This window comes from Sparus aurata, chromosome 5 (genome assembly GCF_900880675.1).
Source record: "Sparus aurata chromosome 5, fSpaAur1.1, whole genome shotgun sequence".
Classification (NCBI taxonomy): Eukaryota; Metazoa; Chordata; class Actinopteri; order Spariformes; family Sparidae; genus Sparus; species Sparus aurata.
In genome coordinates, this window is record NC_044191.1 from 29588429 (window position 1) to 29613320 (window position 24892).

Sequence of the window (24892 nt, forward strand, 5' to 3'; positions counted from 1 at the left end):
CTTTCTCACATCAGGAAAGACGTTAATTGCAAAGAAGAAGTTTTAATCTGCGTGGAATGAGAACACTTTTCAAATTCCTAATCGTCCATCAGGTGTTAGTCGTTCACTTCCTGCAGAGAATTAATAAACATTTAGTCACCATGATTGATGTTTTATTGATATTTCTGAGTTATGGCGAGTGTTATAGGCAGATCAGAGATTCCCGAAGGTCTCAAGATCTGGGTCACAGGTAATCAGGGTCTATTGGGTTCACCTGTGATGTTCTCCGTCAGCTGGCTGCAGTCAGTCAGCTGGGAGTTTATATAATAGGGCTGCAGTTCCCCTGCTCAGGTTGGTTGTGTGTTTTCAGGGAGTCAACACACCATCAGTTCTCTCGCTGCGTTTTCTGTTTGGGAAGAACATCTGAGTTGAGTGTGTTTGAGATTTCTTTCTTTGGGCCAGTTTCTATGTTTTTTGTTCATCTATCAGTTTGATAGAAGCAGCCGGAGGCTGTGAGTTTTTGTATTTCCACCCACACCTTTAAGACACAAAGGGACCAGTTCTGCTTTGACCCTTTGTACGGTGCTTTGTTAGTTTCCCAACCTGTGTCCTTCAAGTTTTGTTTTTCTGGGGAAACGTAAAAAGACTGAGCAACTGACTCTCAGACCTCTGTAGTTGTTTAACATGTGCCATGAAATGACAAAAAAAGAATCAAGAATCCCAAAAGCCTTTTCATTTGAAGCATACTGACAACTTTATACACTTCCTTTCAGAATGGATAATATGAAGTCATTATTGGAGAATGATAATAAGACATACTCAAGGTCACATGTACACTTTAAACAGACCTACAGACAAGTCTTTGTGCGATAAAGATGAGGACTCCTGCTTCCTGCTTACTTAATTTTTCATCACTCGTGCTGGATAATGAAACAAAAGTGGGTGTTTTTAAAGCATTTGTGCAAATCAAAAGGTGACAAGTTACATGTTCAGCTCCAAAAATATAAATTCTATGACACAAAGTCGTCCTCAGCGGGAAGACGAATGAAAAGAAAGTGTAACACTGTAGGGTACATTAATGAAGACTGTGGGTTGTGACATTAGCATAAAGTACAATCACACCAGAGTTCATCGTACAGGAACAAAGACCAGGCTGAGAATTTCGTGCTTTGACTTCCAACGTTATTCTCAGTGTCGGCATGTTGAGCAATCCGTGCAGCTCGATTGCAATAAAAAGTTCAGCTTTCGGGGCGTCGCAGACTTCTGTTTCCTTTCAGGCCACCAACATGCAAACCTGCAGTCACACTAATGATAACTGAGCTCAGAGGTTCACGTTTATATAACTCCACGGTTAATAAGCCATTTGTCTGATTTTCTCACTACGACAATAAATGTACTGTCCTTTATCACATGCGTCAGTGTCGCCTTCAAATGTCACTTTAAAAACATGATCATACACTTGGCTTCACTTTCACCTCCTTCTCACATTTAACTTCACTTTCACCTCCCTCTCACATTTAACTTCACTTTCACCTCCCTCCCCGCAGGAGTAGCTTCACGTATATGTGTCAGGAACTTATGCAAATATGTGAAATGGCATAGTAATAAAATATGAACATAACTTTTACAGACTTTCTTAAATTCATACATACGGGAAGGAAAGACTTCAAGCTGCAGCTGAAATGCAGCTCAAACTTCACATTTTGAATCACCTGAAATAACACAAAACGATCTGAGCTGATGCCGAAGTTTTAGATATTCTGCTGTAATCAGCTAACTTTATCCAAATGTTATTCACGATGATGATATGTTCCCGTTGCTGCAGAGACTCTGGGCTCTCCTCACTTCCCCGTCCTCCCGGTTGTGACCCAGAAATTGATCTCAGCGCACCGTATTGAAGTTGTCTCAATTCCTTTTCAGAGGAGCTATAATCAACGGTGCACAGGTGTATCCTTTCCTGAATTTTTATTTTTTTTGGCATCCTCTGCTCGCATCTCATGTGGGACGTGAGGAAAGGAGTGGAGGATGTAGAAAACTGAGAATTGAGAAGAAGGGTCGGTCCTTTTTCCACCTGTGCAGAATTTAAATAAAGTCCGATATGGAGGTCAAATATCCGTCCGATGAATGTGATCAGTTGCAGCAGTAGTGGGTTGGTTTCTTCCTGGGAGCATCTAAGCTGGTCAACTTCTGGTGGTGAGTTTTTTCATCATAATTAGCCTGTTTCCTAACCTCCCTGTGGAGAAAGAAAAGAACAGTTGGAACCAGAGAAACTTGCGTTACATCATTATTTACATCGTGTCAGTTTCGTCAACATAAATAAATGTATGCATTTCTTTCCTTTGAAGGCTGTTAACAAATATGGACAAGAGCAGATTATTTTGTAGGATGAAAACACTTATCTTTTCACAATATTTTTTACAATTTGGACTTTGTAGGGTTATCAGACAAGTTGAAAACAATCCGATGAGTAACTTTTGTTTTTTTTCCTTACTTTTTATCTGGCCTTTTTTCAAACAGGCAACTCATTTAGAACAAATGGTTGTTTACAATGACTCCTGATAAGAAATCTCCACAGCGCCAATTTAACCCGACAGAGGGCAGCAGAGGTCACATTCAGGAGCTTGACTTACAGAGTTATTTGCTGTTCATACTTTAACTTGTAAAATAAAAAAAAATCAACCCTCCTTGTTTCCTCTGAGATGGTACCGTCACCTATTTGGCACTGCTTATAGAATGTACACTAAGATGACATTTCAATTTGTTGTGGCAGTAAAATGAACCACAAATTCACACCAGCTAACCCGGACAGCCCGAAACTGAATGAAACGCAGCCTTGAGGTAAAACATAACTTCAGCTTCTTATGAAGATATAATTTACCTGGCCAGGTGCAGCACAGCCTCCAGGATGTTGCAGCCGTCTTTGGCGCTGGTTTCGCAGAACAGAGTGTTGTATGTCTGTTGGGTGAAGAAAAAGATCATTAATCAACATACATTTTTAATCTGTTAGTCATGAACTGAGCGACAGGGCAATTGTAATGGCTTGATTTTGTAAAGTAAGTTAAGTGTTTATTTGTCCTTACCATGGCTAGTTTTTGGCCATAGCTGGTGGGAACGCAGCTCACTTCACCTTTTCTGAGGTCACACTTATTACCCACGAGCATGATGGGAATATCCTCCTGGGACACATCCTGCAATGCAAATAAAATAAATTAACTAAGAAATTGAGTAAGATAATCAAAAGAAGATAAAAACAGGAACGAATTGCAAAAAAAGCCAAATAACAGAGTTTCTTATTAACTGTTCTGTTGTGGTACATAGTTTTAATCATGGTGTAAAATGAGGAAAAGTGTAAAAATAGGATTAATTACAATTCTTACTGAAGTAAAAAAACAGAAGTAATGGTTATAAAGTCAGAACGCTTCAGACGTTGTGTTGCAGCTGTTTATGCACTTATTTACAGAGTCTGCTAATTTATATTTTTGTATTAATAATCAAAGTCTGTGAAGTAATAAAACTGATATTGTAAATATAGTGGAGAGAAAGTACAATATTTACCTCCAGATATGGTGAAATAAAAGTAGAAAGTAGCAGAAAACGTACAATAAAGTACAAGCACAGACTGAATTTAGGAGCAGTATTTAAGAAAACACTTGACAAAAATTTACAAGTCACGTGCTGCATGCATTAACTCAAAGTCACAGTTTCACAGCAGAACACAACCAATTCAGTGCACATCAACACTTACATATCTGCTGCATGTAAAAAAGAGACACAAGATCACTTGGGTTGATAATCAAATGAACATGTGACAACACAAATTATTCTGACTTATAATAACACACAGTGTGACGATGTAAAGGTATCTTTGTATCTTTGCTAACTGCTGTGGCGTAACCAGTGTGAGTGAGTAACTTTATGTTATCAGTGGAGCTTTACCTCGATCACGTCCACCCACTCTCTCACATTAAGGAAGCTCTGCTCACAGGTGACGTCGTACAGCAGCAACACACCGTCCGCCCGCCGGAAATAAGACTTTGCAATGCTGCGAAACCTGAAAGGAGAAAATAGTTGTACTCTTTTCTCACTCACTGCTTGTTTTACTATTTAACACCACAAATAAAGTAATAAGCTTTGTTTATATCTGAGTTATTAGTTCAAAACAACAAACATCCTGAAAGGTCAGTAAAAAAAAAAAAAAGGTATCCATTGACGATTTTGTTTCATTTTTAAAAAAGTGTTTGGAGAAATTAAAACTCACCAGGAAGAAAAAATAATGCTTTAGTCCTATTCTGAGTCCAGAATAACAAACAAAAAAGTGATTCTGACAAAAAAATGGACTATATAGAAAAATGATTCTGGGGAAAAACAAAAATAAAGGTCACCTGACTTTTTTCTGCCTGTTTAAAAAAAAAAACAAAAAAAAAACTTAAATTAAAAATGGACCATTATTTTTGATTCTCACTGGCCTCCCAGTGCCTCCATACCTATTAGAAAAACACTTTCACACCTCTTGAAAGTTAATCTGCCTCTTCAAATATTTACACCTACGGACACCAGCACACACCTCTCTTGTCCTGCTGTGTCCCACAGTTGTAGTAAAACAGGTTCTCCATCCACGATTAGTGTCTTCATGTGGAAATCCACTCCTGAATAAACAAAAGGGAGCCAACCAACATGTCACAATACTGAAAAGGTAAAGAATATCTGACATGTAAATACAAGTTAGATACCTGATCAGATTAATAGGACATCCACAGACATTAATCATTATCAGCTGAAACATTTCCTGGGGAATACTTTTTGCCTGAATTTGACAGGTTGAAGAGGAAAGAACGAGACTGTAAAGCTTGTAATGCTAATTAATGATTGTCTTCAGCGCTCACCCAGTGTAGAGCTGGAGTTTAATGTGAACTCGTTCTTGCAGAGACGCAGCAGGAAACTGGACTTTCCCACATTAGCATCTCCAGCTAACACGATCCTGTAGGCCTTCTCTGACGTCATGTAGCCCAAGTCGACTCTGTCCTCCTTCTGAAGAGGGGACGGACAGTCACGGTGAAGAGGAGACTGAGGAGAGCGAGGCACTCAGCGCTGACAACTCGATCGTATTTACATTCAACGCATTTACTTCATGTTCAATATAATCACTGCGACTAGGAGAGATGTATGTCTCAGTGCAGTTCAAGAAATGTTAAAGGTCCAGTGTGTAGGATTTAGTGGCATCTGGTGGTGGAGTTATAGATCGCAAAACAACTGAACATCCCTCTTCTCACCCTCTCTGTTAAAATCTTGAATAATGTGAAAGGTTGTGTTGTGTTCTGTTTGACGTTTCTGGGCTACTGTAGAAACACGACGGTGCAACATGGCCGACTCCCTGGACTGTAGATTAAACAAGGCTCGTTTAAGGCAACAGAAACATGACAGGTCTTACTGGCAAGTGATTTATACACTCGTGAAAACATTATCAAGAATTTTAAAATCAATTTCTGCCGATTTATCCCCCTAAATCACGCACACTGGACCTTTAAAACCAAACATATCATAGTGGTTAAACACAGAACATACTATTTACTAAGTTTGGTGCCGTAAAAGTGGTGGAGCTAAATATTTAGTTTGTTCTGAGAAGAATAGAGAAAATGGTGGGAAACCCCAAAATGTATTTCTAGCTCATTGTTGATTGGAATCAATCTTCATCCATCAGAATATTGGAAAGTTTGCAGCCATGGTAGCGCTGCACAAAAAGCCTGAGAACCACTGAGATCATTGGGAGTGATCTTTTAATGACCATGAATATCAAAAGGAAGTTTCCTTCCATTAGATCGACTGTCTCTCTCTCACCTGAACACTGATGGCACTGAGGGGTTTCCTTCTTGTTGGGGCTGCTGGTGTCGGCATACTGATGGCTTCAGATGGCTTCCAGTCCATTACTGAGCTGCTGCCGTCCGACCCGAATGATGAATCACCGTCCTGTGTCCCAGCTGGCTGTGATGTAGCAGACATGTAGCAACGTTAACACAAAAATCTACTCGGACACAGAATTCAGATCGTTTTCCCTTCTGACATTACAGCCAGTACGGTAGCTGTGAACCTGAGCAAGTTGTTGAAAGCTGAAAACTAGCGACCTGCGACACAAGAATCTGGAATAGCAACTTCAATATAACATAATTATCCAAATGACGCGTAAACCTTCATGTTCCCCAGAGGATGAATCCTGCAGACTTGTGACTGCTTTATGGTCGTTTTTTCTCTAAATGGGACTTAAAACTAGCAATTGAGACAATAAACTCTTTTGGAAACTGTTAACTGAGGTAAGAAATCGGGTAGAAAGTCGCGCCACTTTCTCATAAGCTTATATAAAAAATGTGTGGTCAATGGTTTAATTCTACTAGCGTGATAGCATGCTAAATAAGGAGGGTAAACATGTACATAATCATACCTGCTCAACATTTCATTCCATCAGATACACCCGTCCCTCTCTTACCTGAGCACTGATGGCTCTGAGGGCCTTTCTTGTAGTTTGGGCCGGAATGGGTTCAGATGGCTTCCAGTCCAAAACTGAGCTGCTGTCCGATCCGAACGCTGATTCACCGTCCTGTGTCTCAGCTGGCTGTGACGTGCACACACACGTAACAAGACATTGTAACACCAAAAGAAAATAAATTCTTTATAACATTCAATCCGTATGGCTGTGAAAATGAGCAAGTTGTTGAAAAAAGAAGAACTTAACAATACCAAAGCAAATGACACTTGATCAGCCGTTTCATGTTTACTGAAGTTATGAATACAATCAGAAGTAGGGTCAATTTCTCATAAGCTTACATATAATCACTGATTATACTGACACTTTTACTTTAGTTTCCACATTAAAATCAATGGTTTAGTGCTAGTTGCTGACGCTGGCAAGCTCAATTTAGTGCACAAGTTAACATAATAGCTGCTAAACATCCACAAGAAAGTAAAGCATAGTATGACCTTGTTTCTCACCTCAGTGTCAGAGTTTCCTTCCATCAAGCTATCATTGTTGACATGCCTCCCTTTCTTCTTCCCCCTCTGTTCCTCCTCCTCGTCCTCTTGACCTTTGACCTCCTGCTCTGAGTCGTAGCCTTCGTGTGAACCTCTGAGAGTCGACAGGCCGCTGTCCATGTAGAACTCGGGCAGGCTGTCCACCTCGCACTCGCTGCTGTCTCTGCGCTTCAGGCCCGGGTCGCACATGGCCAGGGCCAGAGTGTCAACGCTGGGCCTGCGGGAGAATGTCTGGAATCCTCCATCCAAATTCTGGAACCTGAGGAAGAGGTCGGGAAATAATCAGTGACATAACACACAAGGGGCTTTTCAGCCACATGACGAAGGGCCATAACCTGAGTGTTATCATATAATCATATTTTTCATCTTCTCTAAGCATCTGCTTCATCACTATCTTAAATAAATATCTCAAGGCACATTGAACATTTACTCTACTGCCATGTTAGTCGCAAAGTTAAGTTTTCTTCCAAGAAAAGTAGATTTGATGTTTGTCAATGTGTACTTAAACTAAATCCCTTAAAAACCTGATAATCCTGGTCTGAAATAAAACCCTCCCAAGCTTCTAACCAGTTAATCCTCTTAAATCTTCTGTGTAACCTGAAACTTCTGGTCTGTTTGTGACTAAAAATAATGTGCTCAATGATAATGTGTGTTTATGGCTCTTACCTATCCATGAATGCATAAGGTGATGAGTAGCAGATGCTTTTACTTCTGTTTCTGTCCTTCATCTCTGCCGGTGAGCCCGCGGTACCAGACTGTAACACACACACAATTAAAAATAAAAATCAGTTTCAAATTGTTTGGGTTAACTGCCTGCGTTTTTAATTGACTGAATGCCTGAAACTGACAAATTGTTTTGCTGAACATCGTCAGACAAAATGCAGTTTTCAGCAAAACAAAAAGAATTTTGAAAGTTTTCTAATATGAAATATTTCTACAACTAAAACTTGGACAATAATAGTAACAGCATTAAAATGAAAAACAAAACACTTATGCCATTAAATGCTTGTCAATGACATTGCTTGATGTTAGCAATGGCCTAAATTAGAGCCAATTTAAAGGTTACAAATAGTCAACAGTTGATTGGGGTAACATTTCTGTGTATTAAATAAAAACCTGCCAGAGCTTAAAAATGCTAACATCTGTTTCACAGGACTAAGGTGCAAACGTGTAAACAGACATCTTTCTTTCTCCTCCCAGAGCATTTTCAAGCAGTATTACTGGTGTTGCTGCCGTCGCAAAGACAGAGTTACAGTTCACAACCACACAAGACATAATGTGAGTTTATTCCTTCATTTAGTCTGGGTTTCACAAGACACACAGCATTTTACAAAATGTTGTTCCATTGTTGTGATAACCCGATGAAGGTCGAATCATTGTATTTCAAATTTGTTTTGAATCAAATGAGTTTTTGTCTTGATTTGTTGGTTTTTCTGCGTACTTATCGATCTGCAGGTGTGCAAATGTGTTTTCTGAAATGTTGTTGTTTTGTACCCTCAGGGCCACCATAATGTAGTATGTGATGGAGACATGACACAATATAGAAATGCTGCCGGCATGCAACCTTGATTGGACCATGAGTCAGCCTTCATTGTCCTGGGAGATGTGATGCCCAGTGGCAAATTTTAGAAGTGAGGCTTCGTTTAGTTTAAACATTTGTGCTCTTTACCCGTTTCTCCCTATCCTGTTAGTAGCAGTTCCATTGTGTTGGACTTGCTATAATGTAAAAAAAAAAAAATTTTTTGGGGGGCTGAAATGTAAAACCCCTGTGGACTGAATGCAGTGGATTCAGATAACCTGCCAATCAGGGTGTGATGAAGCCCTTTTGGACCAAGTTTGGACTCACTCTCATTCTGAATCTGTTCCTGACACACTGCAGACCTCGTCCTGCTAGATTATCAGCTGTCTAGTTAGGCCACCATTGAGATTTCTTTGCTGCCCCATTTCATGCTAGTTTATTAAAGTGTTCATTCTTCAGCCCAGTTGAGTCACAAGTCAACCAGGCTGCCTGCATCGGGCCGTCCTTATTGTGCAAGTGTTGCTTGCCTTCCAAATAGCCGAACGTCTGCAGTTTTTCTTTTGTTTGTTTATCTTTGGTTTATCTTAGCGGAACCTCTTTAAACCCAAGCTCCTATACACCTCCAGTTCCAACATTTTATTTCATTGGGGACTTGAGAGCTTTTAAAAGGACATTTCAGTTGTATTATCCCCTGAAGAGAAATGTATTATCCAAGTACTTGACAGTTGGCATTCCCTGTAGACGTACATATCTTTTGTTTATATGTTTATGCAGGTTCGGCCTGGTTTGTGAGCATTATTACTGCCAGTACTGCTACATGAATGGTGACCAAGAAGGAACACGTCACACAAGAATACATCTTGCCAATAAATACATTCAGTGTTGTTCCCAATCTTCGGGATGTGTGTTTCAACAATCAAACATGTTGTATGAGTGTATAATTTTGTATCCATCATGTCTTTGGAAGACCTGGACATAACATTGTCCACATTTTTATCTGTTCGCTTCTACAGCTCAGGGATTTTGCGCAAAGTGCATAGATGCTATTCAGTCGAATGCCCGGCAGACAAAGTCTGAGTTCCAAGTATCCCTCACTGTTGTCACTGAAAGAAAGGATGTACAACTTCTTGTGAATGAGGTGCACACATTTCAACAGCAGTTGGGCTACTTGTCCATCAACAGTGCATCATTTCCCCGACAAAAGCGAGAGGTGGCTGTGGAAGAAGCTATACACCTGTTGTAGGCCCATCTCAAGCACACAAATCATTTGTTTTTCCCATTCAAAGATGTTGTTTTGTTGGTAGGTTCTGCTGGAGTTCATTGCGCAGGTGGAGATGACTCGACTCAATGTAATATTTTGCATATCAGGGGTATGAAACAATGACTGTTGTAGTTCTACCATACTATTCAGTACGCCAGAGAAAGATTTTGTATGTCGCAGTACACAGAATATCAAAAAATGGCCGGATGTCCTCCTTACTGGTCACATGCTTTTCAGTCTGATCTGACCCACAATCCTCTGAGCAGCGAAATCTACTGTACATCACACGGACTGATCCACAGAGACGGCACAGACAGACGACAGAAGATGCAATGACATCAGGACTTCACCGCTCTTGCAGATTGCGGACTTTTCCGGTACATTCCCAGGAAGTCTGTGAGTGCTGACGACCGTCGAAACCCACAATTCATCCACTTCAGTAGGACCCGAGGCAGACTTTCTGCAGACTTCCACATAGTCCGCTTGGGGTGCGGATGTTACAGATTGTACTTCCCACAGTTCATTGCAATACAGATGTGGCATTGTAGTTTTTCCCACTGAATATGTAAAACATTGATTTTATTGAAACGTCACTTGAATAAAATTGGCCAGAAATGACATTTTACCACATCATGATAAACAAATATGTAGACGTCAAGGGTATAGAGATCATAGTCTGTCTATTAGAGGCTTATTTAGCTACGCAGTTCACATCTGGATCGTCTACAAGTGATTAATTCTCACTCTTCTACAACAAGTAACTTATACAATAATACTGTAAGATACAGGCGGGTTGTGCCAGAGAACTTCATTACAAAAGAGCTATGAAGCAGTACATCACAAAATGTGTTTCAGTTCTTCAGAAAATGCTTTCCCTTTGCTTCACTGTTTTCCCCACAGGTTAACACTTGATGTTGTTGTCTTGCGACATCTCCCAGTTTTCCTCGGTGGTGATGGATGTGATTTCTTCAAAGTATTGCAGAACTTGGTGTGTTGCTGGTTTTTCAATGTGAAGTGACTCAGTACTTAAACTTTTCTTTATACCTGCAGGACGGAAGTGTTGCGTACGTGCCAGCGAGAAATGCTCTACAAGATTAATAATAGACCAGTCACCTATTTTTATATTTTGCTTGAGGTGTGCCCGACCTTTTTGTAAAAAAACAGGCCTACTGTATCTATATTTTGCTAAATTGAACCACCCGCATACAGGGAATGTCTTCAGCTGGCTTCCACTTCGGGGTCTTGATCACTCCAACCACATTTAACCAACAGCTGACGGCTGCTAAGTAACTTTTATCTGGCTCGCTGTCTGTAGATATTAACGTACCTGTTTTACTCAAAGCTCAAGTTTCACAGCGCGGCTGGCCAGGTGAATCATCGGAAAGCATAACCCCAAATATGAAAGCTTGTTTTGCCTTTTACTCACACAAACCTACACACCAAAATGTTCTGATTTATAGTACAGTACATGTGCAATGTAACTTTGTGTCTTCAGTAATACTGCAACTGGAACACATATTTGAGGAGGTAGGTTTGTGCCTGTGTTTATAACTTTTAAATGGATGTAAAGCTGATGAAGAGTTGTAGTTGACCAGTTTAAATCTGGAATTTACAGTGACACCGAGCTGTTCTGACAAAAATCAGACCATAGGCTCTCCTAAAACCTTTTAAACATCTGTTTTCTAATTAATTGTTTTGCTATTCTTAAGTGTTTAAATTATTTAAATAGGTTTAGAAAGGAAGATTATTGCTAGACTAGTGAACTGCCTTTCAGAACCTTGTGCCTACATTACCCACAATGCAATTTACCATGGAGGCGGTATATCAGTTCACATGCAGCTTCCTCTGGAGCTGCGTAAGACTTATACTACTTTATTCACATTATGCAGTGGTACTCCCAAAGACCTGTAAACACACTTTAATATGTAATATTGGTGGAATTATCCTTTAATCCCACTTTCTTACTGGATTCCCCTCATATCCAGAGTAATCCGATTTCATGCTGAACTTTGATGTATTCAGTCAAATGACCCAAAAGTAAACTCAGTTTTTATATAAAGAAGCACCAGAACAGCACCACCAAACCCAATGCACTGAAAAAACTTTGTCCTTTTGCAGTTTGAAAACTAAACTAGTTTTGAATTTTGATTAATCCTCTATTAAACGTTGCAGTTTTACCCTGGTGATCCTCTCCAGAGCGGCCCTCAAGCCATCGTTGGTGTCATGGAGCTTCCTGTTGGCTACCCTGTCCACACACACACAGAAACAGTTGTTTTAATGACATGACATCTGGGTACAGTGAGATCTCTATCCATGACAGTGTGTGTGTGATACTGTCCGACTTACTGCAGAATCTCAATCTGGCTCTCCAACACGTCTCTCTCATCGTTGAACTGCTTCATGAGCTCCTCGTCTCTGCAAATCAACAGTCAGATATCAGTATTTACAAAAAACTTCAGTCAAAGCAGAGAACTTTTCACAGCAGCTTATCAGCTGATCCACTCTGTCATAACATCTCTTTCATGACTAACAGGAGGGGATAGAGAAACAACAATGTAAACACTGAGATGGTCAGAGTTATCCTGCTGTTGCTTCTGTTGCTAAGCGACTCTCCTGAATAAGTAATTGTGTGTGTGAAGTCTCTCCAGGATATCCTGTTTCAGCTGTGACAAAAAGAAAACACCCCCGGGATCATCAGGAGGAGGCGGGACCTCTGGCTCTCTGTAAGTCTCTGCAGCTAAACTTCCCAACAGTGAGGTTTGATCAGCAGACTTAGGCCTGAGTCATAAACTAACGCACTTTTAATTAAAAAGATTTAACACTAAATGTGAGTGAGTAAAGGGAGCAAATAGTTACTATTCTCAAGTGCACATCAGGGTAATTATAGCTTTGTAGTTTTCATTTGTTTTTGTTTTAAAAAAAATGTTTCAATCCAGTTTAGTTTCATTTAGTTTGAGTTTGTTTTTAGTCATATTATTAGAGTACACTATCATTATATAAAAATGCAACACAACTGACTCACAGTCAAATATGACATCCCAGTCTCAGAAAAGATCTGCATCTGTGCCTCCTCACGCATGTTGCATGGCTAAAACTGTTTTCCTTGTATATTGTTATGTAACTTTAGTTTGGTATACTATATTGTTTTTTTATTGTTTATTTTACACTTCAGAAAACCTGCTCTTCAAATCAGTAACTCTAGTTTGACTGTCAGAGTTCACACTGAAGTCGACAACAACCTTATACTTTTTTCTTCTCACTGGGAAAATATTACATTTACATTTCAGAACTGAGGCTTATCAGACTGCATTTTGCTCTCAATTCAAACTCTTAGTCATAATGTTGCAAGTGAAATCGTATGGAAAAAAGAAGTGATTGGGTTTATGAAGACATGAAACATACAAACACCAACACGGAGCACGCGCAAGATTAAAAAAGAGAGCAAACTATGGTAAATTTACTGTTCAGAGGTGATGCTTTGATCAGTCAGCTCCGTCTTCAGAGAGTCCATCTCACTGTGCAGACAGGCCACTTTGGTCTGAGACCTCATTAGCTCCTGTTTTAACCGCTGGTTATCCTGCAGACATGAAGAAGGGATGAGAAGGAATATGAGCAAAGAGACGCTCCTCTTTCAAATGTTCAGAAATTACAGAAACATGTTATAAAAGGGGATATTCAGTCTCACCAGCGTTAGCTCGTTGATCTTCTTCCTCAAAGCCGGGCTCTCGTCGTTCACAGTGATGTTCTTGTACTTCTCTTCTATCTGATGGTTCACACATTTAGGATGGAGGTTATTTGACTTCAGACATGGTTGTTGTTGAAACGGCATACAGTGTATATATACACACACATTCACACAATCATGGTAACTTTTGGAAAGTGGAAACATTTCTATGACCTTCTATCAACAGCGCTTTGGAAATCATAGAAAAGATTTAACTGTGTTCACTAAAGAGACGCATTTTATATGCTGTAAAAAAGAAAGCGTTATTATGGATCCCACGGCTTTTCTTGCTCTGCCTCTGATTGGTTGCCTTCATTTGCTGCATTGATATAAGTTTGATTCGAGGGTAGCGGCTGTATTGTGTGAAGTTTTCTTGTGGTGTTGATACAGCAGTTTATGAGCTGTAGTTTCCCTGGTAAACACACCGACCTCTTCTGACTCCTGCCTGGTCTGTTGACAATCCTCAGTGTCACTCATCCTCTGCCAGCCTAGAGGCTCTGCAGCTGTGACAGTCAGACAGGTCAGTGTGTTTACTGGGGAAACAATAGCTCACAGCCTGCTGTCTCAGCATCACAGCTGGCTGGGACCCTGATGACTGGCTGTCAAGGCTTTCCTCATATATAAGTGAACATGGTTTTATTGTGTTTGACCATCAGTCTTGCAAGGGAAGCAGTGGTATCTAAACAGTGCAGTTAAAGTATTGCTCTGTGCAACATGTAACTACAGCCGGGGTTAGCATTGTGTTGAAAGAAGGGTGAGTAAGCCTGAGTTTAATCATTCTTTTAGTCTATATGGAGACATTAAAGCAGACAGGTGCTGTAAATCTTACTTAATTGATTTTTCCAAGAGCTTTAATACAATCCATCTACAGATGTTTTCTTTTTCCAACCTTATCTCCTGTATGACATTTTTGTATGTACTGTATATGATAAATTAAATGAAGAATACTTCTTATTATCTACATGGTATTCATGATTCATTTGAAGAGGGCAGATATGACAAAAATACATAAGTTAGTGGGTGGTACATATGAACACAGGAGTCTGTATTGACCCACAGCGTTGACGTCGTGTTATAGTGAAAATGAAGTGAATTATTTACCAATTTCATCCTCTGGATCTTACACTGCAGCTCACACACATCAGTTTCGTAACTTCTCCGTAACTCGTTCAGTGCAGCTTCTGCTCGCTTCGTCTCCTGCACAAGCACAGACACAAAGAAATACAAGAACAACATCAAATAATGACTTGCAATGAGATAAGGGTGTGTGTTTGCTCAGTTTACAGTTGTGTAATTACTGTGACACCTTAAAGTGCTACTTCAGGGCAGCTTTTGAACCATAGAAGGAGGTCGCTGAATTTAAAAATGTTATCAGAAAACTGTTTATCTACAGTTTCCAAAAATATAAACCTCCCTTAAAGGTGTCAGAACACGTCTGTGCACATGGATTACAGTGTGAGAGGATACAGGTGAGTGGCCTCTAATTTTGTGTGCTTTTCTTATGCACAGCAAACAGTGGCTCCCGGGTTGAGTCAATGAAGTACACTTACATAAGTTCATAAACACACACAGTGATAAGACAGAGTTTATGTTTCCAGGCAGGTTTCAAGGAAAACCCCGGGAACAGAGATAAAAATAAATGAATACAACTGAAGGAAATCTGAAGCCTGATGCAGCTGGTGTCCTTTTCTGTCTCTGAGTTGTTTTCATGTCATGGAAAACTTAATATTGATATCAACATTTACAACAAGCTTCATTCTTAACCCTCCTGTACCCTCTGAAACTGTGTTTAACAGCAGAGAATACGCTTTAAATTTTGTTCAGCTTTTTTCTTTCCCTAAAGTGACCCCAACATTAGAAAAAAGTAAATATTGCCTTTATTTATATTTCCATGGAAGCTGTACACAGATTACAGGTACAAAGATTGTCTTTGGGTCATTTTTGAACAGGCAGTTAAAATCACAGTCACAGATTCAGTTACAGACTACAAAACACACACACAAATACACACACACAGTGCTGAGCTGCTTGTTCCCCTGGTCGTTGTTGGTTTACGTTCACATTTGACTATTATTGGAAGTGCCTTCAGTAAATTGCATTCAAAACTACTTTCTGCGCATTTGTTATACTTTCTTGGGCTATACAAGTATTTTCTCTTGATTAAAAAAAAGTGTGTTTACCACCTTTGCAGTACCTTAAGAAATAATAATAATGCTCAAAATCTACCTTAGTAAAGAAAACATATATGACAGGTGTGTTGAAATAAAAACGAGTGGTGTCCACTGAATGAATGCAGAATGTCTGTCTGCAATGTAAAAAGGGAAAACTCTGATATTCACACAGTTTCATGACAGATTGTTCCTTCATGCAAAATAGATTTGGCATTTAAAATCTTCAGATCTTCAGGGAGGGTGGGTCATTTTTGGGGCGTATACAGAATGTGAAGACAACAGGAGGGTTAACTCATCCCTCACTGCAAACAGGTTGAAAACTACGAACTTTCAAAGCGTCCAGATTCTTTTGAATATTATCATTTTCATCCACACGTCAGCCATCCTTATCATTCCAAACACGCGAGGATAAATCAATGTATCTCCCGTGTCATATTTGTACAGACAGAGTTGTGAAATCCATCTGACCATCAGGCGTGTCTGAGTTCATCAGTAATCTGATATTCAGCCGCGTTCGTTTGTTTGACATGAGGGAAGAGCTGAACAAACGCACGCTGCTTATCGCTGCAATGACACAAAACTCCAGAGAAACAATGAAGCGGGAACATTAAGATCCAAAAGTTGTGTTTTTGCGTTTAGCCCACCTGCTCCCTCGTTTTTCTCTCAGCAGCGTGGATGCGTTGGTCCATCTCCTCCTCCATTTCACTGAGCTGCATCGATGCCTGGTCCTGCGCTCTGCAAGACAGAAACAGGACCATTTCACTGCGATGCAAACACAACCGTCCTACTGCGTACCAGCTTATCCTAATCATCACATAAGGTTTCCAATAAATACGTCATCAGCTCATAGCTCTGTTGATGGGCTCTAGTGCTAAAACATCTCCATCTCCATCCATCCCTCTGTAGTATTCATAAAGATGTCTCTGCAGTCCCATTGTGTCTGAGAACAACAGGGACATCTAAGCAAGTGTTTAACCGTGTGTGTTTCCCACCGTTTGATGGCGAGGGCCAGGTTCTCCATCTCTGAGTTCTGCTGCTTGATCTCTTTGGCGAAGTTCATGATGACTTTCTCCAGCTGAGGTATCAGTCTGGGCTCAGTCAGACTGATGTTCTGGTACAACGTGGCTGCTTGGTCAGTGCTGGAGGACAAAACAAGCGTTTAAGAATCCTTTTTCAAGTGGCAGTGAAAACATTCTGCTATGTCAGCTCTGTTATGTATGATAGGTGGATTGCAGACGGTGTTAGTCTTGGTATCTAATTGTCAAACAAATTGAAAAGTGAAAAACCATAACTGTAGAATATTCGATGGTAATCATTTAAGGTTTAAAGGAACAATTGATGAGAAGATTGACATCACTCATTAATGTCCTTTCAATACAGACAGCAGCAGGTTAGCTTAGCTTAAGGCAAAGACTGGATAAGCGGGGAAAACAACTAATCTGACTGTGAAAACAACACTTTGCAGTTTGATATGCATTAAGGTTTTGCATGCAAGACACTATGACCATGTTATTGTCATCAATTTTTTGGTATTAGTTTTGGGATTTTCTGTGTTCTTTTTCATCCTTTACTAGTGTGATGTAAACAAACAATAAATAAATAAATATTCTGGCATGTAACTCTCAATAAAACTGATGTTAAGCTAGCCAGCTGCAAAATGTCAAATTCCTTTTAAACCATATGAAAAATAAAACCTATTATAAAGTTTGGTATCCAGCTGTTCCTGTGCAACATACATTCCTAGTCCATGAAGTTTCTTTTTGCCCGAGAATAAAACAATGAAATAAAATAAAGTCTGCAGGAATCTGATTAGATGATGCACTTTATATGTTTCTCCAGTGTATGTGGGCCATATGCTTTATAACTCAACTAAATAACGTATAAATAATGTTTAAGTTGAGTTTATGACCATTTTGTAACATTGTGCAGTACACAAATTCGTAATCCTAATTCTTAAAAGATCAAAAAACTTATTTAATTGCAATTTTGTTTAACCTTATGTCACATTGTTTTACTACATTTCAACCAAAGTTCCCCGAACAAAACAAAACAGAAACCTAATCACAGTTTATCGCATGTGTGTCTGAAGTCAGTGTAATAACGTTGAGAAGGTATCTTTATGTAACAGCGTGATGGTGAAAGTGGGTCATATAAGTCAGTGAATGTATGTGTTTGCCTTCTGACAGGGCGGACTGGCTGTAACGCTAAAGCATATAGACACTGCTGCGTGTCTGTCGATAACTCAGAGTGACACACGGCTTGCTGCTCTGTCATACAGCGTCAAAGAAACACACACAGATGAGCACAAACAAACAAGCAGTCCATAGAAACTGTTGTTAGGCTGTAACTCATGTTCATGTGATTTAAAGATCTTACAAACATGTCAAACACTTAAGATCTTATGTGCACTGGAACAAGAAAAAGCCACCAGGAGCTGCAAATATTTTGTTTGGCTAAATCCCGGCTCCTTCAAAAACATCTCAGAAAACTTAATAGATGTGAAGGCTGAAACTTCTTGGTAAGGAAGCGACAGAACAGGAGTATTTCCCAAACATTTCAAACCAAAACCAAATGAGGAACGCATAGAGGACATCTTATCTTCTCTGGACTGTCCCAGTCAGCTGAGAGTCTGAGGGCATCATGACATCAGCCTCACTCAGCTATACCATCACCAAGAGGAAGCTCATCGATTTTCTGCTCTCAACGTCTCAAATTTACACAACACTTTCCTTTCAATCCCAGAAAAAATACAGACACTTGTCTGAAGCGAGCTGTGCGCTCCACGTTCCCTCAGCTGACTGCTGTAACACTGACTGCAACTGCTGAAGATAACAGGGTGTATTTAGACGATGGCACCGCTGTGGCAATCAATGTCAACGCCACCAAAGAGCAGCAGCACGAGGAAGAGTCTTATGTCAGGCCTGGGGACAGACACAAACACACACAACCACACACACAGACACACACACACACACACTCTAGGGTTGAGCAGAAAGATGATGCCATTGTCCATCGCCAATTGCTGTGTCCACAACCAACGTGTCCTGTACTGCACCATTGTAACATCATGATATTAATATACCTCCCATCACAGACCGCAAAAAAGTAGTTTGTCCCTTCAGAGATGCCATTATACGGGACATGTGGGAGAGAAAACAAACACAAGCTTGTAGCTGCTCAATGCGCTAAAATACGTTGCTATATATACCAATAATTTGTTTTCCTAATTAAACCAGCTGAGCTTTTATTTAGTTATAAAATAATTAGACACCAAGCTGTAAATCTGAGCTACAGCTGACATGTGTTTTCTATGTATTCTTAATGGTTAACAGGTCCTTTCAAACAAAGACTCAGGAGGAACCTTAACTCTCAACAGAGAAGATGCAAAGTGATGATACTCTTTGAAAAATGTAAAACTCAAAGCAGTACTGTGGCTAACATGTTCAATAGGAATCTAGAGACGTGAAAGATCTAAAAAGATAAGAAAAAAATCTTGCAGAAATGACATTGCAGACAATAACAGGCAAACTGTTGTGTAGATACGTTTACAACTATCAACTAAGTAGAGCTCAACAGTCCCCTTCTGTATTCAGCCATAGATACCAGCCACTGTAATACACCGGAAATTTTTTATCATGCTCCATGTACACAATGTTAAATTAAGTGAGAAACAATTCCTGGACCTACACCAAAAGTTAACAGGGTCTATTCTGGACCGAGACCCATCGTCCACCCAAGTTTCAGGGAAATCTGTTTAGTAGTTTTTGTGTAATGCTGCTGACAAACCAACCAACAGAGATGGGCGGAAACATAACCTGTAAATAGTCGGCTTAAGTTAAGCAAAAGTGGAATAAATAGTGAGGTTACATTTGCAAAACAGTGTCTTGATTTAGATGAATAGAAAATAAAATTGTCAAGGAAGAGAATCTATTCGGATGTTGACAAAATTATTTCATTTATTAATTTTTTTATTTACACAGCATCTAAGCCTAAATATCTCCCCCTTTCAAACGGTGTTAATAAATCATAAATCCAATAAAAATCTGCGAGATTCCGACCTGACAGTAATATAATGTAATGTAATGTGGAACCCTGGGCTGCACAATTAATCGCAAAATAATCAAAATCGCAATCTAAGAGCAATATCCAAATCGCAAGTACTACAATTATTTTTTAAATGTAAAATGTGTCACAAAACACTTTTTTTAATTACATTTTCCTTTAAGAGACGCTCTGATCTCAGATGCTTTTTCTCCAGATGTAATAAAACATATTAGTTGGGCAGAGACCAGGAGAAACTCCACATCATCGTGACTTTACTAGTTTTTCAGTGACAATGAAAATTGTGTTGTCATATTTAACCATCCATAATAATCATGAATTATGATATTAATATCACTTTCTGACCACATAATGCAGCAGAAGATCATGACCGTAACTGACAGTATTTCACTGTTACGGTCCTTTTGGTCTTGGACCACTTAAGTAAATCTCCCAGAAACATGAGAAGTGACTCATCTGTCTTCTGTAATAAAGCCGCTGACACATTCGTCTTATTTACATAACACAGACACAAATGAGAACATGGTGAGTTCTGCAGAGTACACACAGGCCTCTGAGTAATTATTTGATTTTTAACCGAATGTCCAGTTGTGATGTACACATTGACGATTCTGAGGAAACTGTGACAAAAATGTTCCTATATCAGTAGAACAAAGTTCATCGATTAAGTTTTAGTTACTTTCCAAACATTTGCCATAAGTTTTCTTACATCCTCCCATAAAATTCCAAACTAATATTCAGGGACTTTGGTACAATCCACCTTATAATGGAAATATTCAAAATCGCCTCATTACTTTTTAATGTGAGGTGGAGAATCAGTCATCCACAAGAAACGAAACGTTCACAATGAGGCTCCTTCACTCTATACAATTATTCAAATAAATAGCTCTTTAAAAAACATATTTTCCTAAAGCCACACAGCATCAGACAGTGGGTATCATTGTGGAAATATGTGGACTCCAGTCATCGTAACTTAGACTTGAGTCGACTCAAGTTTGTGTTTTGGTGACTTATAACTGACCTGGACAGAAAATAAATGACTCGAGACTCAACTTGTCTTACAAGTTAAAGACTTGGGATGTTTCTGAGGAAAGAAATAAGAAATATATCAGCTTTTCATAAAGTTATTTGTTTTTGTTTCACTGAATATCAATTATATACCAAAAAACAGGTTGGTAAATAACAACTAATATCATTATTAGACAGGAACTAATATCTTGTTTGACTCTTTGAATCACTGAGCGCTGCAACAAACATCAATTTGATTGATTGATTCAGTGGTTTTACCATTTCCTCTGTTGATTGTTTGTTTGGTCTTTAAAATATCAAAATTAAAATGCCTTATTTTGACTAAACCAAGTGTTTAAAACTTTAACTACCAACTTCATAAAATCATCTTTATTATGAAGCGATGACTTGGGGATGTTTGACGTTGTGACTGTTAAAGTTTTCTATGAGTCAACATGGAAACGTCTTCTTTATCTTTGGATTATCATGAGATGCCTTCAGGACAACAAACACACTCAAGACAAATACACGTACATCTGAATCACTCGCACACAACTGTCACTCTCTTCTCTCTCACAGTATTTGCATGTTATTCAAAAATGGCTGCTTAAGTTCAAACATGAGCGTCAGTTGAGCAGTTTTGACACTTTTAAACAACTTTTTTTTTTGATGCAATGAATTCTGCTTCTGCCTCTTGTCATAAACAATGTGTGTATTTCCCTGTGGAGATCTTTACGCACACTGCCCTCACTGTTGAACTCATATCACCTGAAACATTTCCATATTTTAAAACGCCTTCACGGCTGACTGATGAGCGGACAGACAAGTGTGTGTGTGCGCGCGCTCTCACCAGGGGATGAACTTTGCCTGGTCGCCCATTTTTCTCTCGAAGTTCTCCCAGGCGACGGACACCTCTCCTCCGTCCGACTCCATCACATCCCCGTAGCGGTCGTGGAAGCCGCTGATGAACTCCTCCAGGGTGACGGTGCCGTCGCCGTTGAAGTCCAGCCGGTTGAAGATGCGCTCGGCCTCGGCCTCGGGCACCTGCAGCTCCCCGCAGATGATGAGGAACTCGCTCTTCTCGATCTCGCCGGAGTTGTCCACGTCGTAGGTCTGGAAGAGGGTGCGCAGCCGGTCCTGCTCCTCCGCGCTCATGCCCTTGATGGAGGGAGGTGGTCCGCTGGAAAAACAGAAGGCGTTTCAGTGAGTTAAGGGTGGCCACCGAGACGACCCAGAGACCCTAAAAAAAATAAAAGTCCCGGAGGTTTTATTCTCCTGACGCTTGAAAACCGCGAAGCAAAACTCCCAAAACTTCCAGACGTGCGCGCTTTTATCCAAAACACGTCGACAGCTGTTACGCTTTAACAAAAACACAAAACAAAAAACCATCGAGTTTATCCATTTTGACGACGTAAATCAATCAAACGTGGACCTTGCTGCTCCTGTGCTGTGTCTTCACCGGATCATTTCCCGGTTGGTTGCAGCGAATAATCAGCCGGGCGGACAGAGAGGCTGCTGTGAGGCTCAGGTAACGCGCCGGTCACCTACCTGTGCGCGTGAGAGAGGTGTGTGTGTGTGTGTTCCCTCCTCTCTCTCTCTCCCGTGATGAAGCTGAATAGACTTTATAGATTATAGAAGAGAGAATCAAGAAGATTTATAATCGCACAGGAAAGAAAGAAAATACGTTTTTATATCTGAGTGTAACTCAGTACAGTTTTAGACTATTGATACATTCATACGACTCTAGTTTTTGTTTTAATTCATTATTTACATCCTTTAAAGGCCTTTTTTTATCACATGAATCACCAATTTACCTTCAACTTTAATCTGTGACTACTAAATTTCTTTGTGGCTTTACATTAATTAAAGATGCACTTTGTAGTCTTGAGGAAGACATTTTATTCAGAAGAGACTCAACAAACTCAATAAATTGACCTTAAAGGACAAAACAGTTTCATACTGATTTCCTTTGATGATGTGTGTATATATATAGGCTATATATATATATATATATATATATATATATATATATATATATATATATATATATATGTGTATATGTATATGTATATGTATATATATATATATATATATATATATATATATATATATATATATATATATATAATGTGTGTGTGTGTATGATATCTTTTGATTATTTTTTATTATTGTTTGTTGTTTTGCAATAAAAGCAATTCTGACTAAATTCTGATATATGGCGGACCCTGCCACCTTTCAAGCTTCAAACAGTGTTATTTTTTCCTCCTCTGAGAACAGCTTATTCATTCAGTTATGGAATGAAAATAAATAATTAAGTTTGTATTATTACCTCATTAATAACCTAAACATCAAAATTCTGAGTTTGAATTTCTTCTCCAAAACTACATAGTGCCCCTTTAAGGAAGCAGCAAACATTTGTATAATAATGATGATGATAATAATACTTATTTTCAGTTGAACTCATCTCACTTACAGAAAACAGCCGGGCCGGATTATCCCACTTAGAGGCGTCAGGGCAAACAAAGAGCTGTGGGTCCCCGTTCAGCCCCATGTGCTTTTCCTCTGCTCAGGGTGGTTATTGATAAAATGCATCATGTTGTCACAATATCAACTGATATATAAAGGACAGATTATCACTCCCAGCTCATCAAATCAAGGCTGTAACCATGAAGTCAACCCTGGGGGAGGGGGACCAAATCTGCTAGGTGGTGTACTACGGCAACACCACTTGGACAAACCACATACAGAACTGCTATATTAGAGCTGCTTGTAGTAATAACAGAAACTTGGGATAAGAATTGCTGTAGCCAGTGCAGAGCCGGCAGCAAGGCGACACCGAATGGTCAGTGTTTTATGTTTTATACAGCGATGACTAATCAAAACTGATTCAGTCTAATATTACAAGCAGTTGTTCTGAATCCCTAATCATCCTGTCCTAATGTACTTTGGTTACACCTTCAAATTATTATTACTTTTATAACTTGTTGTTAACCCCGTGAAACTTTTTGTTTTGTCACCAAAACTACTTGGTATGTTAAGGAAACAATCATACTTTGGGTTCAAATAATCACAATGCATAACGTAACTGATGTAGAGTACGTTACGGCAGATATGTACTTATGATAACTTAAAAAAAACAATCATTCTTGACTCTCAGTTAGATTCTGGACACGAACCCTGGTCCCCAGAGGGTAAAGTGCTGTATCCAACCAATCCGACACCCCGACCACTCCCTGACTCAGACATTTCTTGCTCTTGCAGTGACACTTTAGGGCTACAGCGTCAAACCTAGAAGTGAAGAGCAACTGAGCAGGATGCTGTTATTTCGCCCCTTGAAGTCACCTTAAAGGAGTAATATGCAGTTCTCTGTTGCAGCTTGGAAATCAGACAGTCAAAGTCAACCCCTCCTCTCTGCCCCATCTTATTTCCATAGTCAGAACTTTATTTTAAAATCAACAGAAACCCCTCAGGCCGGTCAACAGCACAACGTTCTCTACTAATTGTGTTTCTGATCCCTTACCTGGATACAACAAGTTCCTCATTGTCTGAAAATTCTCCCCCACTTTTCGAGTTCATGTACTCCGATTCGGAGTCGTCTTTATCCTCCAGGTCCTGGTCTTTGAAGCCGCTGATGAACTCCTCTAAGGTCACCGTGCCGTCTCTGTCGACGTCCAGGCGCTTGAATATCTTCTCCGCCTCGTTGGACGGCACTTGGAGCTCCTTACAAATAGTAAAGAACTCATCTTTTTCGATCTGCCCCGAATTATCCTCATCGTAGGCGTTGAAGAGCAAAGTCAGACGTTTGCGTTCGTCCATACTCATACCTTTTCTTTTCGCCATGGCTGTGCTTTCTAATGTGGCTCAAGAAGGAAGACGGCTACAGATCGTCAACAACAGATGAGGGTGCTTTAAAAAGAACCTGTGCAGCCAATTTGATCAGTTTCAAACAGTTAAAGACAACATTGAGCTTCCTTGTGGTGAGAATAAGAAAAGGTTAGAAGCCGGCTGCTAGGTTGGAGCGGGTAAAACATTTCCCTCCATGTCTGAATAAATCCCATCGGTAGAAAGACTCCAGGATTCTTCTGAATCCTCCTGCTACCTCACTTTTATACCCTTCCTTTTTCTTTTTCACGTGTGGTGTTCACTCC

At 39.7% G+C, this 24892-nt stretch overlaps 1 protein-coding gene across 2 annotated transcripts; it reads right to left on the bottom strand.

Annotated features, from left to right (window-relative positions):
* Window positions 1–719: 719 nt before the first annotated feature.
* rasef (RAS and EF-hand domain containing) lies at window positions 720–24774 on the bottom strand. 2 transcript variants are annotated; one of them, XM_030415952.1, is made up of 19 exons: window positions 24265–24774; window positions 21595–21924; window positions 16667–16813; window positions 16319–16409; window positions 14605–14700; window positions 13465–13542; window positions 13241–13356; window positions 12126–12194; window positions 11958–12024; window positions 7666–7754; window positions 6961–7258; window positions 6458–6583; window positions 5815–5958; window positions 4863–5007; window positions 4544–4625; window positions 3916–4030; window positions 3060–3167; window positions 2858–2934; window positions 720–2212 (listed from the first exon to the last, which is right to left on the bottom strand). In XM_030415952.1, the coding sequence occupies exons 1-19, from the start codon at window positions 24582–24584 to the stop codon at window positions 2110–2112; spliced, it is 2601 nt and encodes an 866-aa protein (XP_030271812.1). In that variant the 5' UTR covers window positions 24585–24774; the 3' UTR covers window positions 720–2109. The 2 variants fall into 2 exon arrangements, with proteins under 2 accessions (XP_030271812.1, XP_030271811.1); XM_030415951.1 differs by having other exon boundaries at window positions 4863–5043.
* Window positions 24775–24892: the final 118 nt, after the last annotated feature.

Bases quoted from the DNA above. Each gene is read 5' to 3' on its own strand.
- rasef (XM_030415951.1), bottom strand. From the start codon at position 24,584: ATGGCGAAAAGAAAAGGTATGAGTATGGACGAACGCAAACGTCTGACT. The intron at 13,543-14,604 runs GTAAATAATTCA...GTGAACCATCAG, and splicing joins AGATCCAGAGGATGAAATTG to ATAGAAGAGAAGTACAAGAA. The intron at 12,025-12,125 runs GTAAGTCGGACA...GTGTGTGGACAG, and splicing joins AGCCAGATTGAGATTCTGCA to GGTAGCCAACAGGAAGCTCC.